This window comes from Gymnogyps californianus, chromosome 3 (assembly GCF_018139145.2).
Source record: "Gymnogyps californianus isolate 813 chromosome 3, ASM1813914v2, whole genome shotgun sequence".
Taxonomy (NCBI): domain Eukaryota; kingdom Metazoa; phylum Chordata; class Aves; order Accipitriformes; family Cathartidae; genus Gymnogyps; species Gymnogyps californianus.
Window position 1 is genome coordinate 127,932,632 of NC_059473.1, and position 20,472 is coordinate 127,953,103.

General features: G+C 44.1%; 1 protein-coding gene across 3 annotated transcripts in view; it reads left to right on the forward strand.

Moving 5' to 3' along the window:
* Window positions 1–20,472, forward strand: part of NRBP1 (nuclear receptor binding protein 1) — a 42,965-nt gene that overhangs the window by 11,373 nt on the left and 11,120 nt on the right. For 2 of the 3 annotated variants that reach the window (XM_050893311.1, XM_050893313.1), the window contains exons 3-7: window positions 5,496–5,618; window positions 6,013–6,114; window positions 6,208–6,297; window positions 6,819–6,859; window positions 8,199–8,293. In XM_050893311.1, coding sequence (XP_050749268.1) covers window positions 5,496–5,618; window positions 6,013–6,114; window positions 6,208–6,297; window positions 6,819–6,859; window positions 8,199–8,293 — 451 coding nt within the window. Of the gene's footprint in view, window positions 1–5,495; window positions 5,619–6,012; window positions 6,115–6,207; window positions 6,298–6,818; window positions 6,860–8,198; window positions 8,294–12,373; window positions 12,398–20,472 lie in introns of all 3 variants that reach the window. The other variant, XM_050893312.1, reaches the window with a different exon arrangement.

Sequence of the window (20,472 nt, forward strand, 5' to 3'; positions counted from 1 at the left end):
TAGTTATTTTAATTTTCTTTTTGAATTAACACCTTTCAAGCATTTTACTACCATGAATATAATTGCAAAGGCCAGTGCTGTCAGTTTAATTAAAACAAGAAGTAGGCTTGTTTCTTTGCTTTGGATTTTTTTTCTTTTCCCTTTGCCTGCAGTGGATCTTGCATTCTTTGATTTTGTTACACTTGAGATTAGCTTCAAACCTCTGAGACAGCTGCTTTTGTTTCCTGTTTCTGTTGGTAAATATGCTACTTTTTGTTTTGCCACAGTTCAATCAGACGTAATGTTCCTCTGCGCTCCAGCTACCGTCTTCTGTAGGTATATTATCTCTGTTCTCAAGCTTTTGCCAAGCTGGTTGAGCACAGCTTTGATCTTTTGCTCTGGCCTAAACAAGTGGCCAAGGTAACTTTTTAACATATTCGTGCTGCTCTTAACCAGATATATGGCTTTTTGTAAGTGTCTGGCCTAATGTGCTACCATTCCTGATCTCTTTTCTTCAGAGTGCAGTTTCATTCTATACTGGTATTCTAATTATTGTGGGTGTTTTTCCAATTTTTATACTTCCCCCCCACTTGATTGTAAATCATCGCTGTCACTTGTGGCTTAGGCTGTTTTTTTTTTTTAATTGACAGATCATATGAACTACAGAACGTCTCTCTAAAAGTCTGTGTTCTTTCAGTGATAGATATCCAGATGTTTGAGAGCTATGGAAAAAATATGCATTGGACAATTGGAATAACCTGCCTAAGGGAAATATATCTTCCAAACTGTTTTCCTTTAGAGCTAAGTTATGCCTTGAAGTAACAGCATTTAATTCTCTTTCCCCTGCTCACCTTTACTTAAATTCTCTTGAAATTCTTCTTGAGTTTCCTTACCTTTTGTTTATATGGACAAAGAGCTACATTAGTATTTCTGTTGTGGTTGTGGAACTGCTTCCTCTGTTGTACTTTAGAAATTCATGCTAAACTGAGTTCAGTTAACTTCTTCCTTCATAGTTTAAAAGGTGCCTAGTCTATGTGGGCTTTCTGGGAAAGAAACACTTCAGAGTAATGTGTTATCTCTAGGAACACAGGGTATTTTATTTTAACCAGTTGTCTTCTGTCATTTCATCAGCATAGTTCATGGGCAGCTTGTTGTCTTTGGTCTGGGTCATAAATGACCACTGAAAATTAAACAAGTTAAAACAGTCAGTCTTAAATTACTTGACAAAGCTTGCAGGAAGTTAGGGCAAAGTGAGGAGAGAACCTGTGTCATCTTCATCCTGTGTTGATGCCCAGGTCCTGAGCGCTCTTCAGGGTGAGAACAGTATTTCTGTCATCTCTTCAGGGCATGGGTGTACCAGGCTACGTGCGTTGCTGGTTGCACTCCTCGCCCTTCAGGGCAAGGCATGGAAGGCAGCATTTTGAACATGCCATTTTTATTTCCTCTTGCTCAGTCAGGTTTGTGGAGAAGTTGAAATTTATATTCCTACAACTACCTCTGTTTACAATAGTGTTAACTGCCACATTGCTTCTAAACTGTGAGCTGTTAAGCTTGCAACCATCCATCAATCACCCATAGCTGCTCGGAGGCAACGGCTGGCTGTCACCCTTGGGAAGGTACAGGGCAAGTGCCAGAACATGCTTTCAAGAGGGTTTAGGATTCCACTTTGAGCGTTGGGAGGGATGTGGAACAGTGATTTGGCAACTTGAACAAAGGAGGAATTTGCTGTCGCCTTTTCAGTTGTCTGTCTGCATTTTTCCCCTCTTACTCTTCTGCCCAAGCTGTTGAATCTCCTCTTGAATTGAGAATTACCATCAGTGACGTCAGATGGGTTTGGTGTCTTGAGTCATATCTGGTGCCCTGGAATATTGCCTATGAGTCATGGAAATTATTTACGTTTGGTATATTTGCCCAGAAATGGGAGAAGATATGATAAACCTGCATCCACTGGCTGTATTATCAGGGCAGATTTTGAGTAGTTGTCAGTACTTGAGGACTTGATTAATCCAGTAAAGCTAGAAGGTCTTTGAATAGGCAGCAAGTATGATGAAGGAAGAGAATATAGAGGGATGCACGGGCACTGGGTGTCCATAGTCATGGCTTTTATCTTGTCCCTGCAATACTAACACATACAAGCCCCCAGCCAACACAAAGGCAGGTATAAACTTTTCTTAAGTTAAAGCCTTTTGGCATTCAGCTTTATTAATTGTACTAGGCGTTCTTATACTACTGTCATGCCTAAGATATTTCTTATACTAAAATTTGAAGGAGTAAATGTTCTGTCCTTAATTATCTTCATTCTTTCAGCTTTCTTTGATGATGAAACATAACAGGCCTGGCCTGATATTTAGATGTTGGTATCAGTGTGTGTGTGTGTGTGTGTGTGTGTGTATGTGTGTGTATATATATATATATATATATATAAAAATCAAGTTCTTATGATAATTACGATGAATGTCTCCTTAAATCAAATCTCAGACCTTTCACCCCTCAGGTATGCAGGAGGCGAGGGGTGGGAAGGGAACGGGATTGTTCGTGCTAAGCTGCTTGTCTCCTGTGATTGTTTTCAATAGTTATTTTCTGTAGCTTAGGCTGTCTTTATGTAATTATGGCCTATATTCTTTGTTCCTGCCTATATTCTTTGTTCCTGCCTGTCACCCCATTGCATCTGGTTTTATCACAATAATTTACTGCTCAGTTTACTGACCAATCTGTATCACTCTAGTTATACTGTTCTTGTAGCCATTTGTCACTCCAGTGTGTCATCTGCAATTTCAGAATATTGAATGTTGTTGGGCCTGTTAGGATTCCCTTGGAAGATCATAAAAAAGAATCCCATCTATATTGATTGGCTGTCAGTCTAAGTTGTCAAGCTACTGATGGAGTAGAATAGAATAGTTCAGCTGGAAGGGACCTACAAGGATTGTCTGGTCCAACTGCCTGACCACTTCAGGGCTTTAAAGCATGGTATTAAGGGCACTGTCCAAATGCCTCTGAAGCACCGACAGGCTTGGGGCATCGACTGCCTCTCCAGGCAGCCTGTTCCAGGGTCTGACCACCCTCTCGGTAAAGAAATGCTTCCTCCTGTCAAGTCTGAACCTCCCCTGGCGCAGCTTTGAGCCACTCCCAGGCGTCCTGTCCCTGGATCCCAGGGAGGAGAGCTCGGCACCTCCCTCTCCACGTCCCCTCCTCAGGGAGCTGCAGAGAGCCACCAGGTCGCCCCTCAGCCTCCTTCTCTCCAAACCAGACAAGCCCAGAGTCCTCAGCCGCTGCTCGCAGGACATGCCTTCCAGCCCTTCACCAGCTTCGTTGCCCTCCTCTGGACACATTAAAGTACCTGAACATCCTTCTCAAGCGGTGGGGCCCAGCACCGCACGCAGCACTCCAGGTGAGGCCGCACCAGCGCTGACTGCAGCGGGACAACCCCCTCTCTTGACCGGCTGGTCATGCTGTGTTTGATGCCCCCAGGACGCGGTGTGCCCTCTTGGCTGCCAGGGCACGCTGCTGGCTCCTGCGGAGCTGCTGCCGACCAGCACCCCCAGGTCCCTTTCTGCAGGGCTGCTCTCCGGGCCCAGTTTAGACTTGTGCCCGGCCTTACGCCGTCCCAGGTGCAGAATCCGGCATTTGTTCTTGTTCAGTTTCGTGCCGCCGATGATTGCCCAGTGCCCCATCTATCTAGACCCCTCCGCAAGGCTTCTCGACCCTTGAGAGAGTCAACAGCACCTCCCAGTTTAGTATCCAATGAACAAATGTTTATAATGCAAACTTTTTAAGTTGATATTGTACAACAGTAAACTTATTACCTCAGTGGACTCTTTTCTCTGCTGACAATTCTTATGTGTACGTGTCCTGTCGCTGTGTTAGTCCTTGTCATTATGCATTGTATTAGGAGCTCAAGTTTAGCTGATTGTTAGCATGACCTACAAGTTCTTCTTGGTATCCACCTCCTACAGCAGAGTTTCTTTATAAATACAAGCCTTAGTTTTTTTGCATTTCAGTATGGTCAGCTGGATGCTTTGAGTCTGTACTCAGTCTACCAGAGTTAAAAGCACTTTCCATTGGAACCTGGTTTCTTTCTCTTAGTTATTTTTATTAGTTAGTATTGTGTTATCAGTAGTTATTGCCTGTAGTATAGTGTTTAATTCATTTAAGTGTTGTGGGTGGCAGAACATTTGCATCAGTTCTCATTAGCATAACACTGTAGCTGAAATTGAGTAAATTTGATTGTGTAAAAGTGGCTGCCAAGGGGGAAGGGATTTTTGAGGAAGCCCTTATATATGGTGAGAAGCTTCCAGCAAATGGGATGCTGATGGGGTCCCTAGTGAGGGAAGAGAAGGAGAGACAATATGAGTATGAAAAGCTGTGAAATGGCCAGGACTTCGAGGTAATATAAGTGGAAGATGAGTCTGGATTTGCTAGCCAAATCTCTGTATTAACTTTTACCTCAAGGGGAGAATTGGATCAGCTGAAAGTGAAGTGATTCTGGGTATGTGGCCAGTTGATGGTGAGTAGTAATGGTTGATGGGTGACAATTAAAAGGTAAATTCTACCCTCTGTCTTCTCTAAGTACCTTGAGATAGGAATCCAGTTTTATCACTGCACGTTGCCTGGTGCAGTAGGACTTTGACCATGACCATAACTTCTGCATGCCTGTGAAATAGCCTGTAAAAGGCATTACAGAACAGCAAGATGCTCTAGATGTTGGAAGAAGGAACCCATATACATCTTTGGATGCTGCCACGTATCTGAGGAAAAACAATATTATGGTAAACTTTGCTGCTGGAAGTGTTGTTCATCTTATATCTATGCAGGTCTTTTAGCATTAAGTACTTCCACAGTCCTAGCCATTCTCGTGCTAGGCTTTAAACTCTTGCTTTGTCAGGTCCCCTGCCCTTACCTTATTGCTTTCTTAGTGCTCATCTATGTCTTTAATATTAGGTGTGAATGTACTTGTGCTGGGTTAACTTTTGTATTTATTAACTCAAGAAATTATTGTAGCAGTTTCAATTGTGTAATCGATTCCTAAGTCTATTCCCAACTTGCAGCTTTCCCTTTATTTCTCTCTGCTTGGATCAGTTTCCTCTCTCCTGAGTTTCGTGTCTCATCACCTTTCAGAAAATTCCTCCAGAAAGTTGTGTCTGAGTTCTTGCGACTTTTTTTTGTATCTCTTCTTGTATGGTTGGAGGGTTTTTTTTGTGGTTAAATGAACTACGGGTATCGTAAAACATAAAAATCTAATGTATTGTTGCCAAAAGGTAGCTTTTACTACAAAATAGCCTTTGTGCAAAAGAAATTTTCCCTCAAATATGCCCAGGGCTTGCTGCTTACGCGGCCTACAATGTACTCACGTTTGGGTATGTCCCATTCCTGAAATGTATGTGCACAATCCTGTCCTGGAATGTTCGTTTAATTAAAAGTTAATGAGCAGAGTTCATAATGCTCACACAAAGGATGCATGGTAATGATCTGGTCTTGCTGGCTTAGAACTCACATCTGTCTCCATCCTTCCCATGCAGGTGAATCAGCGCAATGTCCCAGGGATCGATAGTGCCTACCTGGCCATGGATACAGAGGAGGGCGTGGAAGTTGTTTGGAATGAGGTTCAGTTTTCTGAGCGGAAGAACTTTAAGCTTCAGGAAGTAAGTTGATGTGTTTCCCAACAAGATGTGGGAAACATACCTTCACAAGGGTGGGCTTTTAGATATTGGAGACCTTTCATGTGGATTATTGGCTGGATTTGGAGTGCTGTGCTGCTCAAATGTAGCAAATTCAGCTTAAGCCTGGCCTGTGCAGAAAATGTGACGGAGAGCTGTTGTTGCGCTATTTCCATGGGCTCTTGTGTTGATTTAGTCTTGGTGATCAAACCATGCTCAGCTGAGGTGCAGTGTAGGATGAAATCAGATGCTGTTTGTTCTTAGCATAGGAGCTCAAAGTGTACAGTTTTGTTTAAGGGGGACCAAGACCCAAGAAGAAAGTAAGATATGGTCTGATGTGGTCTCTGATGTAACATGTCTTTGTCTTTCTGATGTTAAGGAAAAAGTTAAAGCGGTGTTTGACAACTTAATTCAGCTGGAACATCTGAACATTGTGAAGTTTCACAAATACTGGGCTGATGTGAAGGAGAATAAGGCCAGGGTAAGTAAAGCGAACAGTCTGGTGGGTTTTCTCACTGTGTGTCCTGTAGGTAATTAGTGAAGCAGAGGGTAATGTCTCATACTGCCTCTGCAGGTGATCTTCATCACTGAATATATGTCTTCAGGGAGCTTGAAACAGTTCCTGAAGAAGACAAAGAAAAACCACAAAACTATGAATGAAAAGGTAACGCTTTTTTTTTTTCATGTATGCCTATATTCACTGAGAGCCATTCAGCCTCTGGAAAGCTCTTTCAGCAGAGGATCCTGATGAGAAGGCAACTTGGTGATAACATGTGGCTGCAATTCCTTTTTATTACTGTAAACTAGTTTAGTTGCAGGTTCTCTTGGACAGCTGTTCTGTGCTGTTTGCTTTGTTTCCAGCAGTTCTGCAGCTTCATATGTATGGTATGACAGGCATGTCCCTTTCCATGTGTGCATACAGGAACGAGGGAAGGCGTCTGTGCATGAGAGGAGTTAGGAGGGGAGGTGTGTTTCTTGACCCATACGAATGTGTAGAAACTAAACTGAGCATGAGAGTACTGACCCTCTAAGTTCTTACTTCCTACACACCTGTACTGGGTAAAAGCTAAGATGCCACAGAATGGAACGTATATTCCTTCATATGAACAAGCTATGAATCACAGAACTATGGATTAGTTCCTCTTCCTTGAATGATTTTTAACCTTTTTGCTCTTGTGTCTGTAGGCCTGGAAGCGATGGTGTACCCAGATCCTCTCTGCTCTCAGGTATGTGAGTTACTGATCTTGCGGTCTAGCCATCTGTTTAAGTGTAGCCTCTCTTGTGCTAGAATATTAAAAGCTGTAAATGTACATGCTGCCAAATGTTAGCAAGCTTCATGGAATGGAGCCTGGAGAGCACTTTCAGTCACCCAGCCGGATTCTTATCCCGGTCACGGTCTGCAGAGTGTCAACCGCACTTCCTATAACAATCCCAGAGTCTTCAGTTAGACAATATTGAAGCCTCTAAAACAGAGAAACAGGTGCAATGTAGGTTGTAGATCCCAACAGTTGCGACTGATATGGTAGTGAGTGTGGGAGTTGAGCATCAGGGAGCTCTCCGGAGTATCCAGCTTTATAACCTGGATCTAACCATGGCCAAGAGGATGTAGCAAAGAAGTCTTAAAGAAATCAAATTCCACGTGAGAGGAGTGAGGAAAATTTTCATAGTCTTGGCAGGCTGCAGCCCTGTAGCATGCAGTAGTTTCATAATTATTGTGGTGTGATATTGTTGGAAGTGTATGAGGATCTATACATTTCTTCATGATGCAGATCTTCTGCAGCAATCTTAGTGCAACCCAGTTGAATAGAATGTGTGTTTTTTTTGTTTTGGTTTTAAAGACTCTTCTCTACCTGAGCCAGAGTTGGTGTGTAGCTAACAACAGCCTTGGAAAAACAATAACCCAGATGTCAGAGCACAACTCCCACTCCATAGAGAAAATTCTGTTGCCATTTGGCTAAATATAGCTGTTGATGAATAGTTGGGTTCTAATAAGCTTTTGGGAGCTGGCAGTCCTTATTTGTGTGGCTGCTAACATAAAACCAAGCAGAGTAAGGTGCAAAACCAGGTAGCCTCAAACTTACCTGGGACCCCAGCACTGAAAAGCTTTATGTGTGGCTGCTGGAAAACATGACCAATCATGTTTGTACAGCAGTAAGCGCCTTTTTGATGCCCTGTGAGTAGGGCCAGAATAAGGCTCTGATATTTTTGGTATAAAATTGGAACCCTTTTAGCACCCACCTAGCAGTATTGGAATGGATGAAATAGTTTCTTTACCCCTGGTACCCTGGGTTTCTTGGGAACTGATCAGAGAAAGCTTTCTTTTTTCCCCCGTGTTCTGGACGTTGTCGTTAGAGACAGTTGCTTGTTTTTCATGATTCTCTCCTAGCCTAGAGCCTGATGTACAGTCACTTAATTGTACCTCCCTGCTATTGTAAATCCCTGGCACGTGCCCTTTGCTCTCCTGTTGTCTTCTGGTGTTGCTTGAGACAGGGAAGGGATGAAGGGAGGGATTCCTGGCCTCAGCCTCGGTAGTCTCCTGATCAGTGCTCTCTTCTGAATCTCTAGCTACCTCCACTCCTGTGATCCCCCAATCATCCATGGTAACCTGACCTGCGACACCATCTTCATTCAGCACAACGGACTGATCAAAATTGGGTCAGGTAAGGCTTGTTGGAGGTGACCCTTGCCTGTGAGACAAACTGCTCAAACAGAAAAAGGCGTCTAATCCTTTCAAGGTTATCTGGCATGATAGGCATGTATGTACGCATGTTCCTCCACCTCCACATCAGTTGTACCAGAGATTGGTAGTAGAATTCACTTTTGGTTGGACCACCTTCAGGCGCAGGAAGGACTGATACTGGGTACTGTTTCCCTTGTTAGCCCCTTCCCCAGTTTTTGATCTCAAGGGACTGACCTGAGAAATGGTGCTGAAACTTTCAAGTTTTGTATGCACATTATCCTGGGATTCATCTGCTCTGCGGTCTTTTTCATGTTAATACACACAGAGTTCTCTTCCCAGTGTTGTGAAGCTTTGAGAGCTGTCTGGAGAGCGGTGTCCACTGAGGCCAGATGAGTGCTTCTTGTAGCAACCAACATTTATAATCAAGCTTATAGACTCTGGCTGCAGCAAGCTGCTTGTCTTGGCATCCTCATCCAGCATCACTCACTTTGGCCTGGACTTCAGGATGCTAGTTTGCCTTGGGCCTCTTTGGCAAAGACATGCCCTGTACAGGCAGCCACCCTGTGCTGAAATGTTTTATTTCATAAGTAAGAAGTGATTTTTCTGGCAGCGCAGTGCATCCTTGCATACTCTGTTTTTTTTCACCTTTGCTATTCCCATGTCTCTAAAAATCTGTCTGCAGTCAGGATGCATTATGTTGTACCTTGACATAACCTTTCAAGTGACAGCTTTGCTATCTGTCGTCCAACTTCTGCAAGTATTCTCAAACCTGAGGAGTGTGCGCTTGCCATCCTGTAGGCTTTCGTCTGCCTGAATTCTTGGTTTGATGTTGCCAGTGTACAGGAAAGAATGCTCTGCTTTTCCTGTCATCTAAAAATAGCCTCTCTTGGTAAACTGCACACCTCTGTGAGTTTTCTTTCCATCAAAGAACTCTTGTGTTGTCTCTTTGTTCCAGAATTGGGGTCTCTGTTCTCTATAACAAACCTCTGATACATGCTTGTACCCAGGGAGACTGGGTCATGGCAGAAGGAACACTCAGTTCTCTATCTCCCTGTAAGCTTGGTGACTTGCTCCTCATACAGGCTGATGACATCATGGGGTTTGCTTTATTATCTTTCCCTGACTTTGTCCAGGTGGGAGAAATTTCCACGAGTTGTGTACCTCTGATACCTGTATGCTGGCAAACACGGCTGGCTCCCTGGCATTCAATTCAGGCCACTTAGGGGAAGTCTATTGTAGACTTGAGTACATAAGAGATCCTTCTCTTTCTAGTTTAGTTTTAAAGTCTTATACAGCTGCGATCTTTCTGATTGGTAGCCAGCACTTTGTTTGTAAAAACAAACCACTTGAAGCTGGTATCTAGAGCCATGGCTTTTTACCAGAGGGAGGTTCTGCAGATCAGCAAACGTGACGTTCTCAAGAGCATTCAGACTCCCAGTGGTGCCATTCAGAGGCTGTCTAGAAGAAAGGTGGCTCTCTTGAGTGTGGATCACAAACAGTTGCCTGAACAGTTACACCTTTGCCTGCTCCCTCCAATTCCATAGAGCTTTGCTTCTGTTAGGCATGGTGGGAGGGACAGAGGCAGTTAGACTGATGTGCTCTTTCAAAGAGTAGCGAGTGTCTGTGTGCTCTAACAACTGTATCCTCGGCAAGAAGAGGACACATGCTGAGAGTGGGACTGTGCAGGAGCAGTGCTTAGTTGCAGTTGTTCCTGAGCAAACTTTCTTCTACTCCGCAGTTATAGGCTGCCTTGCTCACCTTGTGTTCAGAAGTGAAGTGATTTATCTGGGAGATTCTGGTCCTTTCTTAAATAAAAAAGGAAGTGAGCACAAGTGGACTTGTGGTCGGAAGAGGAATCCTCCAGATGTGAAAGCTATGGCTTCAGTGCAGGCTGGAATCAAAGTTGCCAATGTTGCAGAATGTATTCTTATTCCTGTAGTGCCCACCCAACTAGGAAAGTCAGAATTATGTCATCAGAACTGCTGGCTGTATTCGAGCTTGAGATTTTCTGGTACTGCTGACTGTGCGGTAGCCAGACAGGCTATTTTCATGTTCGGGCCCTAGAGCGATAGTCGCTTTGGGATCACTGACAATGTTAGGCCCATGTTTATTGCTTCATGTAGTTATTTCTTACAGCTGGCTGGTATCTGAAAACTTCCCTGTGTTTACTTAAAACAAGCGGGGCAGTAATTCTCATGGATTTAAGGGGAACAATGATTCAGTGCACTATGATCTGCTCTTTGATACTGTCTCTGTCCCCAGCACCATTCTGGGCTACGCCCCTGAAAGCTCCTCTTCCCTCTACTTTAAGCAAAAGAGAATACTTCCTGAATGTGGGGCAAAAATCTGGGGAAAGAAAGCTGCTAGTGTGTTCTGCAAAACATTCTTCTGTCTGCTGGGCGAGGAAGTACTAGAAGAGTAGTGCCTGTGACTTGTCACACCAGCAATGGCTGGTACTTAGTTGTCCCTGTAACACCTGTTTAGGTGTGGGAGCAACCCTTTTGCCTATCACTCCTTGCTGCTACTTCAGATTGCAGAAGCACATGCACTATCAGGACTGACCACTGTTTTTCTTGTTCTGCATGTAATTCTGGATCAGTCTTTTTCTCAAGCCACCTGTGCACTGCAGAAAGAAAAGAGATTAGTTTAGTAGTAGGGTGTTGCTGTTACTATTGCATTGAGTTTCGGGAAGAGGGATGAAATCTTTATATCCTAGGGGTCATCTGTGGAAGAAGAAGGGAGTGGGAAAGAGGGAGGGTTTCTCATACCGCTTAAATGCAAAAGCCATTCATAATCCATTAATTTACTAACTTTTTCTTCAGTGCCATAAAGTGCAGGGTTAATAGATTTAAGGAGGAAAAGTGTCAAACGAGTGGGGAGCTTTGGAGAACTTGTGATGAGGATAGGAAAGAAACCTACAGTTCTTAAACTTGCCAGTAGTGTTGCCAGAGACTGGAATGTTCCAGCTGCTTTCTGGAGTTGTGGTCAGATGAAAACATTCCTTATGAGAGGTCCAAGTTGTTTTCTGTGTACTCTTCCACAGGATCCACGTGCAACACCACGTTGCATTGGTGCATATCTGTGTTGTCTAACAAGTGGACCTGCGAAGGGAGCACGTTGCAAGATGTTTTACTGTGACAGGTCAAAGGTACTCTGAGTGCAAAGGAGAACAGTGTGTTTAGACAGGGTGTTCGATGCTGCTGCTTGCTTGTGTTAAGCAATGTTGGGAGATGTTTCTTGTAATTCGCAGTGGGAGTGTAAGAACCATTCACAGGTGGAAAGAGGTGATGGGTTTGAAGTGAAAATCCTTTTGGGCAGCTCTTGGAGTGCCCCAACAGAACTGAGGCCTCAAACTGGAGCGTCTTGTAATGTCTTCTGGTGCCCCTGAGACATGGCAATGTATTAGCGTGTGCCGAGTGAGACTTCTAGTAGAGCATAGCGGGAAGCTTAGTCTTGTGCTAGTGTATTTCCAAGTAGTGCCTCCAGGCACTTGGCTCATGCATATGCTTTCCTGTCTTCAACATACCTGACCTCTAGGATTCATTATATATTTAATTGCAGTCTGTCCAGAGTCTCTTTTCAGTTCCAGGCCAAGGTGCCAGGAGACTGAGTCTTCCTTGGTATTAACTCTGCTATTAAATTATATGGCCAGGTATGTAAGTATGGGTTTTGCTGCCAAGATCCATGCCGAGGAGAAGCTGCTGGGATGTAGAGGAAGGTAGTTGTCTGCTGAAGGGGGTGCTAAGGGACTGTGGAGCACTCACAGAAAGAACAGAATGTCCAGCTGCTTAGCCTCTGAGTCGGACGTAATCTTCGACTTGGTCAGAGGCCTCTTGTCTCCCTTGCCCAGTCTGGTTCTCAGTTAGAAACACTAATGTTCCTTATGTAAATTTATTTTAAAAAGGTGGCTGGAGGCAGGGCCAGATTCTCAGTCTTGTCTATGTTTTGCCATGATTCTGACCTCGCTGTCTCTATCGATGTTAAGTGCTTGCTGTTTCATCAACTCATTGACTTCTATCTCGTTTTACTTCCCGCTTACGGGCTGCTCTGTTACCAACAGTCTTTCATAGGATATTTGCTAATGGTGAGCAAACTTCTCCGCTCCTGTGATGTGACTACCACTATATATGTAACGTACATGATTTTATTTGTGTGTGTGTGTGTATATATTTATATATATGTGTGTGTGTATATCTATATTTGTAACACACACAAACATACACACTCTCTCTAATGTATTTATACAGTGTTCCCTTGCTATAAGGCTGGTATGTAAAACTGTTCAGCTTAGGTGCATCCTACTTTGAGACCTTGTGTTCGGTGCTGGGATGCAAACTGTTCCTTGTGCTCTCAGCCAAAGCCTTACAGAGAGGGAGCACTGCCCTTTGTGAAGTCTCCTGGTTGTTAGTTCTCTTCCTCTCCTTGTTCTTAGAGTGTGCTAGTCCATGGACCCTAGTGCATGCCGGCTCCTGCATGTCAAGCCAAGCGGATGCATTGTTCTGAGCTCTTCCCAGCTGAACTTTCCACATACATTAGGCTCTTTCCTGCTACTGCTCTGCTAGACTTGGCTGGGCACCAAACCTGGACTAGCCTTTGCTTTGTGCTTGGCTATCCAATTGCTTGCTTGTAGTTTTAACTCCTTAGATGTTTTGTTTTTAAAAAGAATGAATGTTTCAGTGAATGTGTCTGGCTCCTGATGGCCAGAGAGACATCCCGCCCAAATGAGTCCCTGATTGTGAAGTAAGGTTTACTATTTATGTTTCTCCAGACAAAGCTCTGTTTTTGGGGAGACTTGTGCGTATGAGGAGGGAGTTGGGCTGGAGGGGACTAGAGAAGGATTTGAGTGCTGCAATTTGTAACCGTATTAAATAGAGCACCACATTTACATTTAAAATAATTATTTATTTTATTTTTTGCCATCAGGGTTGTTCTTGATGGTTAGCGTTTGTTTCTACTGAGTTGGGAACCTACCAACTGTCAGCTGGAAGTGGTGGAAAGGGAAGGGCCTGTCCAAATGGCCTCTGTGCCTTCTTAGTGTTTGCAGGAGGATGTGGCGTGCTGCTCTGCATCGCCAGCAGAGTAGAGGCTCTCTCAAAAAGCTAAATCTGGGATCTTACATAGGTGAGGGGGAAGTTGATGTAGTCAGGGCTTGCGGTGTTAGGAGGGCAGGTTTCCTTGGGGATGGCTTGTTTACCAGAGTGCTGCAAGCTGGGCAAGTTGGGCTGTGGCAGTCATGTGCGGCAGGCTGCCTTTGTGGGGTGGAAGAGGTGAGGTGGCACACCAGCAGCAGACAGACTGGTCCAGGAACGCGCCCACAGAGTGGGAACATGACTGAGCCTGGGCTTCAGCGTGGGTTCAGTCATGCTGATGGCAACAAGGCTTAAGACTAGCAAGCCATTTCTCAGAAATCAAGTCACCGCTGCGAGCAGAACAAAAGGCCCTCTTTCTAGGAAGGCAAGAAGGGCCTCAGCCAGTGGTCTCCAGGCTTAAGAACATGCTGTGGTATCTCACTTGTGCTGAAACAGCATCAGATGGCCTTGAAATACTGAGCTTTCTTGGCTGGTTTCTTGAGAACTTGTTTTAACAGTATTGTCGTATCACTATGTACTGTTCATATGAGAGCTGGAAATTGTTTAATCCTTAGATCTTGAACAGTGATTTGGGTTTGAAAACACTAAATATAGGGTATAAGGCTCTTGTTTCGCTTGAGCATTGAGCTAATAAGGTTGTGACTGACATGCTTTCATAACATCTTATTTTAGTCATTACTTCACTCTCTTGGATTTTGTTACCTGATGTTTAAAGACTTGTCATGCTGTTTTTCACATCCTTAACAGACACCTGAGACATTTAGTAGGTGCTGTAGAAATAAAATAGGGGTTACTAGGATATCTTGGATCTGGCTCTTTTTTTTTTTTTAACTAAGGCAAGTGTGGTTTAGTGAAAAAAGAATGGATAGTTGAAATCAGCGGACATAGAAAAATCTATCATAAAAATGGAAAACTTTTTCACCCATGTTGCCATTCATTTAGGAAGATTTAACATGAATTTATGTAGCTTAGCTTCTAACTGTACAGTTTTATGTGTAGAGTCAAGCACGTCCTCTACCAAGCCAAACATTTTCAGTTGCTTAGAAACTTGGCAAAACTAAGGCAGATTTTCACAAGCAGAGGAAAAGGTTTGTCTCTGACCACAGGTGCTGCTGGGAACGAGATCTGGCAGATGAATAGTTTTGAGTGGAACTTTTTTCGCCCAGAATGCTTCAGAAAGTCTGAAGTGGTATGCAGGTTACAATTGACAGGCATCTCATGATCTAGCTGCTGTTATGATTACTAGAGTGGCAAAAATGGTTACCAGAGACCTGCCTTGATTTTGTATATAAACACACACCTCAAGGCAGGAGGAGCAGTCATAGGTAAGTGACAATCAGTGGGCTTCTAATTGCTGTGGTTAGTTTTTGAAATTGCAACTAACACCTGACTGAATGTGTGTGTTATGATTTAGTGTGTGCGTTTGGGAGAAGGTGTTGTTTTTTGTTGGTGTTTTTTTTTTTTTAAAGTCAGATTTAGTGGTAAGAATTGGTGTCTTTGGTGGCCTTGTTGCAGCATCACCAAGTGGAATGCATACTTAACGGATTTACTTCCTACTATGCTGTGATGGTGATAAACTCTCATTTTTATTTTGCAGAAGGTTTAAAAGCTGGCTCTTGCTTCATGTGCTTGCCTTCCTTGCTCAGTGTATGTTCTTTGTGCTGCTGTGAGTCATCTCATTCATGAAAACACCAGAAAACAACTATCTTCTGGACTGGTTGTCATTTTCAATTGAATAGGATCTTCTAAAAAGGTTTAAATTTCCCAGTTTACTGCCTCAGATTATGAGAACTTGCCTTTTCTGTGGTCAAATTTATTCTTTTTGTGTTGCATTGAAGGCGCCTGCTGCTTCAGCTTTGCTGGGTTGTGTTTTTTCTCTGCCTTTATGTGGATTTCCAGGATGTGTCAGGGGACATATCTTATAGTCATCCAGGTCTTCATTTACCCATTTTAGTATTAGTATGGCAGTTGCGTACGTCGACTCCTTTTGGGGCCCTTTGATTGAAGGCATGTGGAACATTAGCATTTTAGAAGGCTCCTTCACGCCAGTTCTTGAAAGGTCACTTGAATACAAACTTAGCAAGTATTTACATCCCCGTGTACCAGTATATGCTGTGGTGGGTTGACCCTGGCTGGATGCCAGGTGCCCACCAAAGCTGCTCTATCACTCCCCCTCCTCAGCTGGATAGGGGAGAGAAAACACAACGAAAGGCTCGTGGGTCGAGATAAGGACAGTTTAATAAAGCGAAAGCAAAGGAAAACAAAAGATTTTATTCTCTACTTCCTATCCGCAGGTGATGTCTGGCCATTTCCCGGGAAGCAGGGCTTCAGTATGTATAGTGGTTGCTCTGGAAAACAAACATAAATAACGAATGCCCCCCCTTCCTCCTCCTTTCTCCTAGCTTTTATTGCTGAGCAGATGTCACGTGGTATGGAATATCCTTTTTGTCAGTTTGGGTCAGCTGTCCTGGCTCTGTCCCCTCCCAAGATCTTGCCCACCCCCAGCCTACTGGTAAGGGGGGGAAATGTTGGAGAGACAGCCTTGATGCTGTGCGAGCACTGCTCAGCAGTAGCCAAAACACTGGTGTGTTACCAACACCTTTCTAGCTACCGATACAGAGCACAGCGCTATGAAGGCTGCTATGGGGAAAATTAACTCCATCTCAGCCAGACCCAATACACATGCTCAGGGCTAACCTTCTGGAAACCAGCGGTGCAGATCAGGACTTTGGGGTCCTGGAGGATGGCAAGCTGACCACGAGCCAGCAACGCACCCTGACAACGAAGGCGGCTAACAGCATCGTAGGCTGTGTTGGGAAGAGCATTGCTGGCAGATTGAGGGAAGTGATCCTTCCTCTCTCTTTAGCACTGGTGATACAACATCTGGAGTGCTGTGTCTAGATCTGAGCTCCACAGTACAAGAAAGATACAGACTTACTGGAGCGAGTACTGCACCGGGCCACAAAGACAATTAAGGGACTGGAGCATCTGTCCATATGAGGAGAGGCTGAGAGAGCTGAAACTGTTTGGCCTGGAGAGGAGAAGGCTCAGGGGGATCATTTCAACATGTATAAATACCTGATGGGAGAGAATGAAGAGGAGGGAGCCAGTCTTTTCTCTACAGTGCCCACTGACAGGACAAGAGGCGATGGGCACAAACTGAAATACATGAAGTTCCATCTAACACAAGAATACCCTTTTTTTACTGTGAGGGTAGTCACTGGAACAGGTTGCCCAGAGAGGTTGTGGAGTCTTTCTCCCTGGAGACACTCAAAACCAAACTGCACACAGTCCTGGGTGACCTGTTCTAGCTGACCCTGCTTGAGCAGGGAGGTTGAGCTATATTCTCAAGAGGTCCCTTCCAACCTAGACAATTTTGTGATTTAGGCCTTGAGGCATGTGGGCTGAGTAGTGTTTTCACTCTAGCTTCTGCTTTCAGGGGGTGAGCTTTTCTGTTTATTAAATCTTCCAAGGTCATTTGTGCAGCTTCACTTCGGCATGTTGTGAAACAACGGTAATCACAGAGATGTGAAGTCTGAAATTCAGGGAGGTTAAACTTGAAATACTCGAACTTGTGACACTAATTGCATTTTAATTGAATATGCATTTATGCTGGTTCAATCCAAATTTCTGTTAAGCAGAGCTGCTCAAAACATAAAATAATTTTCATAGTCATGTTTCTGAGGACTTCGTTTTTCAGTGTTTTTCAGTCTTTCTTCTGGGAGTAAAAGATTCCCCCAGAGTAGCTTGGTCCATAGCATTTCAGTGAACGTCTCTTCTTGTTTTTCTGATTGCATGTAATTCTTGCACTGTGATGTGAGGCTACAGCAGTTAATTAGTGCCCTGCCATTTCAGTTGTGAAAGGAACTAAGCAAGAACGGCAGTCCTGCTGCCCCTTCATCTTTTTGACATAAATCCTGTATTGCAGTCAGATGATGCAACCCAAGCAGGGGTTTGCCCGGTCCATAGGACCTTCTTTCCTCTGGTCTGGAACTTAGAACTTGGTTTGCTGTACAGATTTCAAATCTCCCTACACACTTTGTTCAGAATGAAGTTGTTTGTATCGTGAACTCTTCCAGATGAAGTGCTAATAGGCTCCTAAGTGCCTGCTTAAGAGCCTGCATGCAGCCAGGATTGACAAGAACTTATCTCACAGGTCCTCTTTATCTGTTCTTGTGTCTATGGTCTTGCATTTCCTGCTCTGCCTACTCCCACTTTTTGCTTCCAGGTAAGGGATGTGGTCAAACATGTCAGTTTAAAACTCTGAATGCTTTTTTACTTAAACATAAAAATATCATCCACTGCTTCACAAGAAATCTGACACAGCATGATCATTTTCCTTCCCATCAGTCATTTGTATGCCTTCATATTTACATGAGCCAACAATGTGCCTTTGCCCCAAAGAAGGCTAATGATATCCTGGGCTGCGTTAGGCAAAATGTTGCCAGCGCGTCAAGGGAGGGGATCCTTCTCCTCTGCTCAGCGCTGGTGAGGCTACCCCTGGAGTGCTGCATCCAGTGCTGGGATCCCCAGTACAAGAGAGATATGGACAGACTGGAGAGAGTCCAGCGAGGGGCCACCAAGATGCTGAAGGGACTGGAGCATCTCTGCTATGGGGAAGGGCTGAGGGAGCTGGGACTGCTCAGCCTGGAGCAGAGAAGGCTCAGAGGGATTGAATCCATGTGTATAAATACCTGCAGGGAGGGTGCCAAGAGGACAGAGTCAGGCTCTGCCAGTGGTACCCAGCATCAGGACCAGAGGCAACAGGCACAAACTGGACCACAGGAGGTTCCCTCTGAACATCAGGAAACACATTTTCAGTGTGAGGGTGACACAGGCACAGGTTGCCCCAGGAGGTGATGGAGTCTCCATCCTTGGAGCAATTCAGAAGCTGTCTGGACATGGTCCTGGGCAACTGGCTCTGAGTGTCCCTGCTGGAGCAGGGAGGTTGGACAAGGTGACCTCCAGAGGTCCCTTCCAACCTGAACCGTCCCGTGATTTTATGATTCTGTATTGATTTCTGTGGAGAAAGATACCTCTCAAAGTACACGAATTTTTGTATGATATCAGCTCTCTGTTGCAAGTACCACTGGTTCTGCTTCAGCAGTATTTTCTCTGAAGTAAAACGTGGGCAATGTTTTAAGCAGAGATGAGTTATACTACTCCAGAAGCAATATCAATGGATGTGGCAAGAATGAACATAGATGTAAGCAGCTGGGGGGCTGTTATCTGGCACTGGGAACTGTATGTAGTGAGCTTGTCATGTACTGAACCTCTTTGCCCCTTCATCTCATTAGATATTCAACTGTTAAAAATAATAAAATCCTCTTGCTTCTGGTGACTCAGTGTTGCAAATAACTTTGCAAACACTGTTTACAATCCCTGATATAGACCTGCAGGGCTGTAGGATGCTTGTATTCTGCGATCAACTTAAATCTGCCACTGCTTTTCCTGTTTGACTCAGTGTTTAATGGCTGTGTGCTTCTTTTTGTTTCCAGTAGCTTCCTAGTTGCTTATTTTCTAGGCTTTGCCCTCCCTAATAAAAATGCATTTGTCATCTTTGTGTGCGAATGAAGTGAACTGCGAAATGTCTTGGTTTTGTGCAGTCTTACACCCTTTTGCAGTAGTGAAAATGTCTCGAGCATATGAGTGCAGGGGATAGTAATGTAGCCTCTTACCTATCCTAGCCCTGTGGCCATCCCCTTAGTTGCAAACAGATGGTCTTGCATTCAGTTGATTATTTTTGGGTCCCTGTGGTGTTGGTACAGTGCAGCGTAGGTAAGGTGATTAATCGTCCCCTGTTGCTGGATTGCATAGCAAGCCTGGGACTAATCTCAAAGGTTAGTTGTTGATCCTTCTCGCTGTCATCTTGTTTTCCTCTGCTTTCTAAGCCTGCTGAAATCTGGAGTACAGTATACTTGAGCGCTTTACTAGAAGAGTGGAGTAATATACTGCTTTGGAGAATGCTTAGGCATTTGCAAGAGACCGAGTGGTTCAATGGCTACTTCAGGAGGAAAGGAAGGACTGTTGGGCAGACTATCCTTCCTACTTGCAAGGAGGAAGTGTTGAATGCAGAACAAAGGTGGGTGTGAATTGGACACAGGACAAGAGGAAAATGTCTTCTGCTGCATGTAGTGTTTAAAAGGGCAAGTAGCTGTGTGATTGGGCATCTCTGCTAAAACCTGCCACTGGTGACAGTTGGGAAGTAATACCACCAAGTGCATTCTTGGCTGACGCTCCTAATGACTGATGGGTGCTCTGATGAGCTGTCTGTTTACCCTGGTGAGCTCTTTGCTCTATCATGTTCTTGAGGGTTTGAGAAGTCTAGCAAGCTCTGCATGTTCCTGTAGTGATGCTGATTATTTCTCTTTATGCTTTTTATTGTCAGATTGAGTTCAGCTTGCCAAAGGCAAGTTGCTTGTCCTACCTTCTACTGTACTTTACATCTCTTCCTATCATCTGCCCTGTACGGACACCATATTTGCCTGAATCCTTTTCTAAAATTCATCTTTGCTTTGCTAATTCCCTACCAGACTGATCAGTCATGTGGTGCTATGTCTTGTAGTCTGCCCCTTGCTGTCGTCTTCTCTGTGGCTGAGAAAGGCATGTTTGTTGTTAATGTTGGTGATCTGGCTTTCCTTTTTGACCTTCATTGTTTGTCTTGCTTAACATAACTGTCCTTAGCCTTCATGCATCTGATCATTCACAGAATTAAGAGTCATCACTAGATACAGTAGTGGATGGCAGGTAGCAACCATGTGCAAATCAGTCAGAAGAGCTTGTGTCAGAGGTACCTTAAAGTGTATGTTCTTATCTTGTACAGTTAAGAGTTTCTTTTAAAATGTACACTCAGGTGAAGCTCCTTTCAAGCCTATATCTGTGCTAAGTGGCTTGCCCACCAAGGTGATGGACCTACAGAGTAGTGAGTAGACCAGACCAAAACCAAAGTTTCTTGTCCCAGCTTCTAAAATACTGCCTTGTTTAACATGCTTGCAGTGAGTTTTTCAGAGTTGACTTCAATAGCAGGTTGTTGTTGTCACAGTGATGAATGGAACAGATGTGTGTCTGG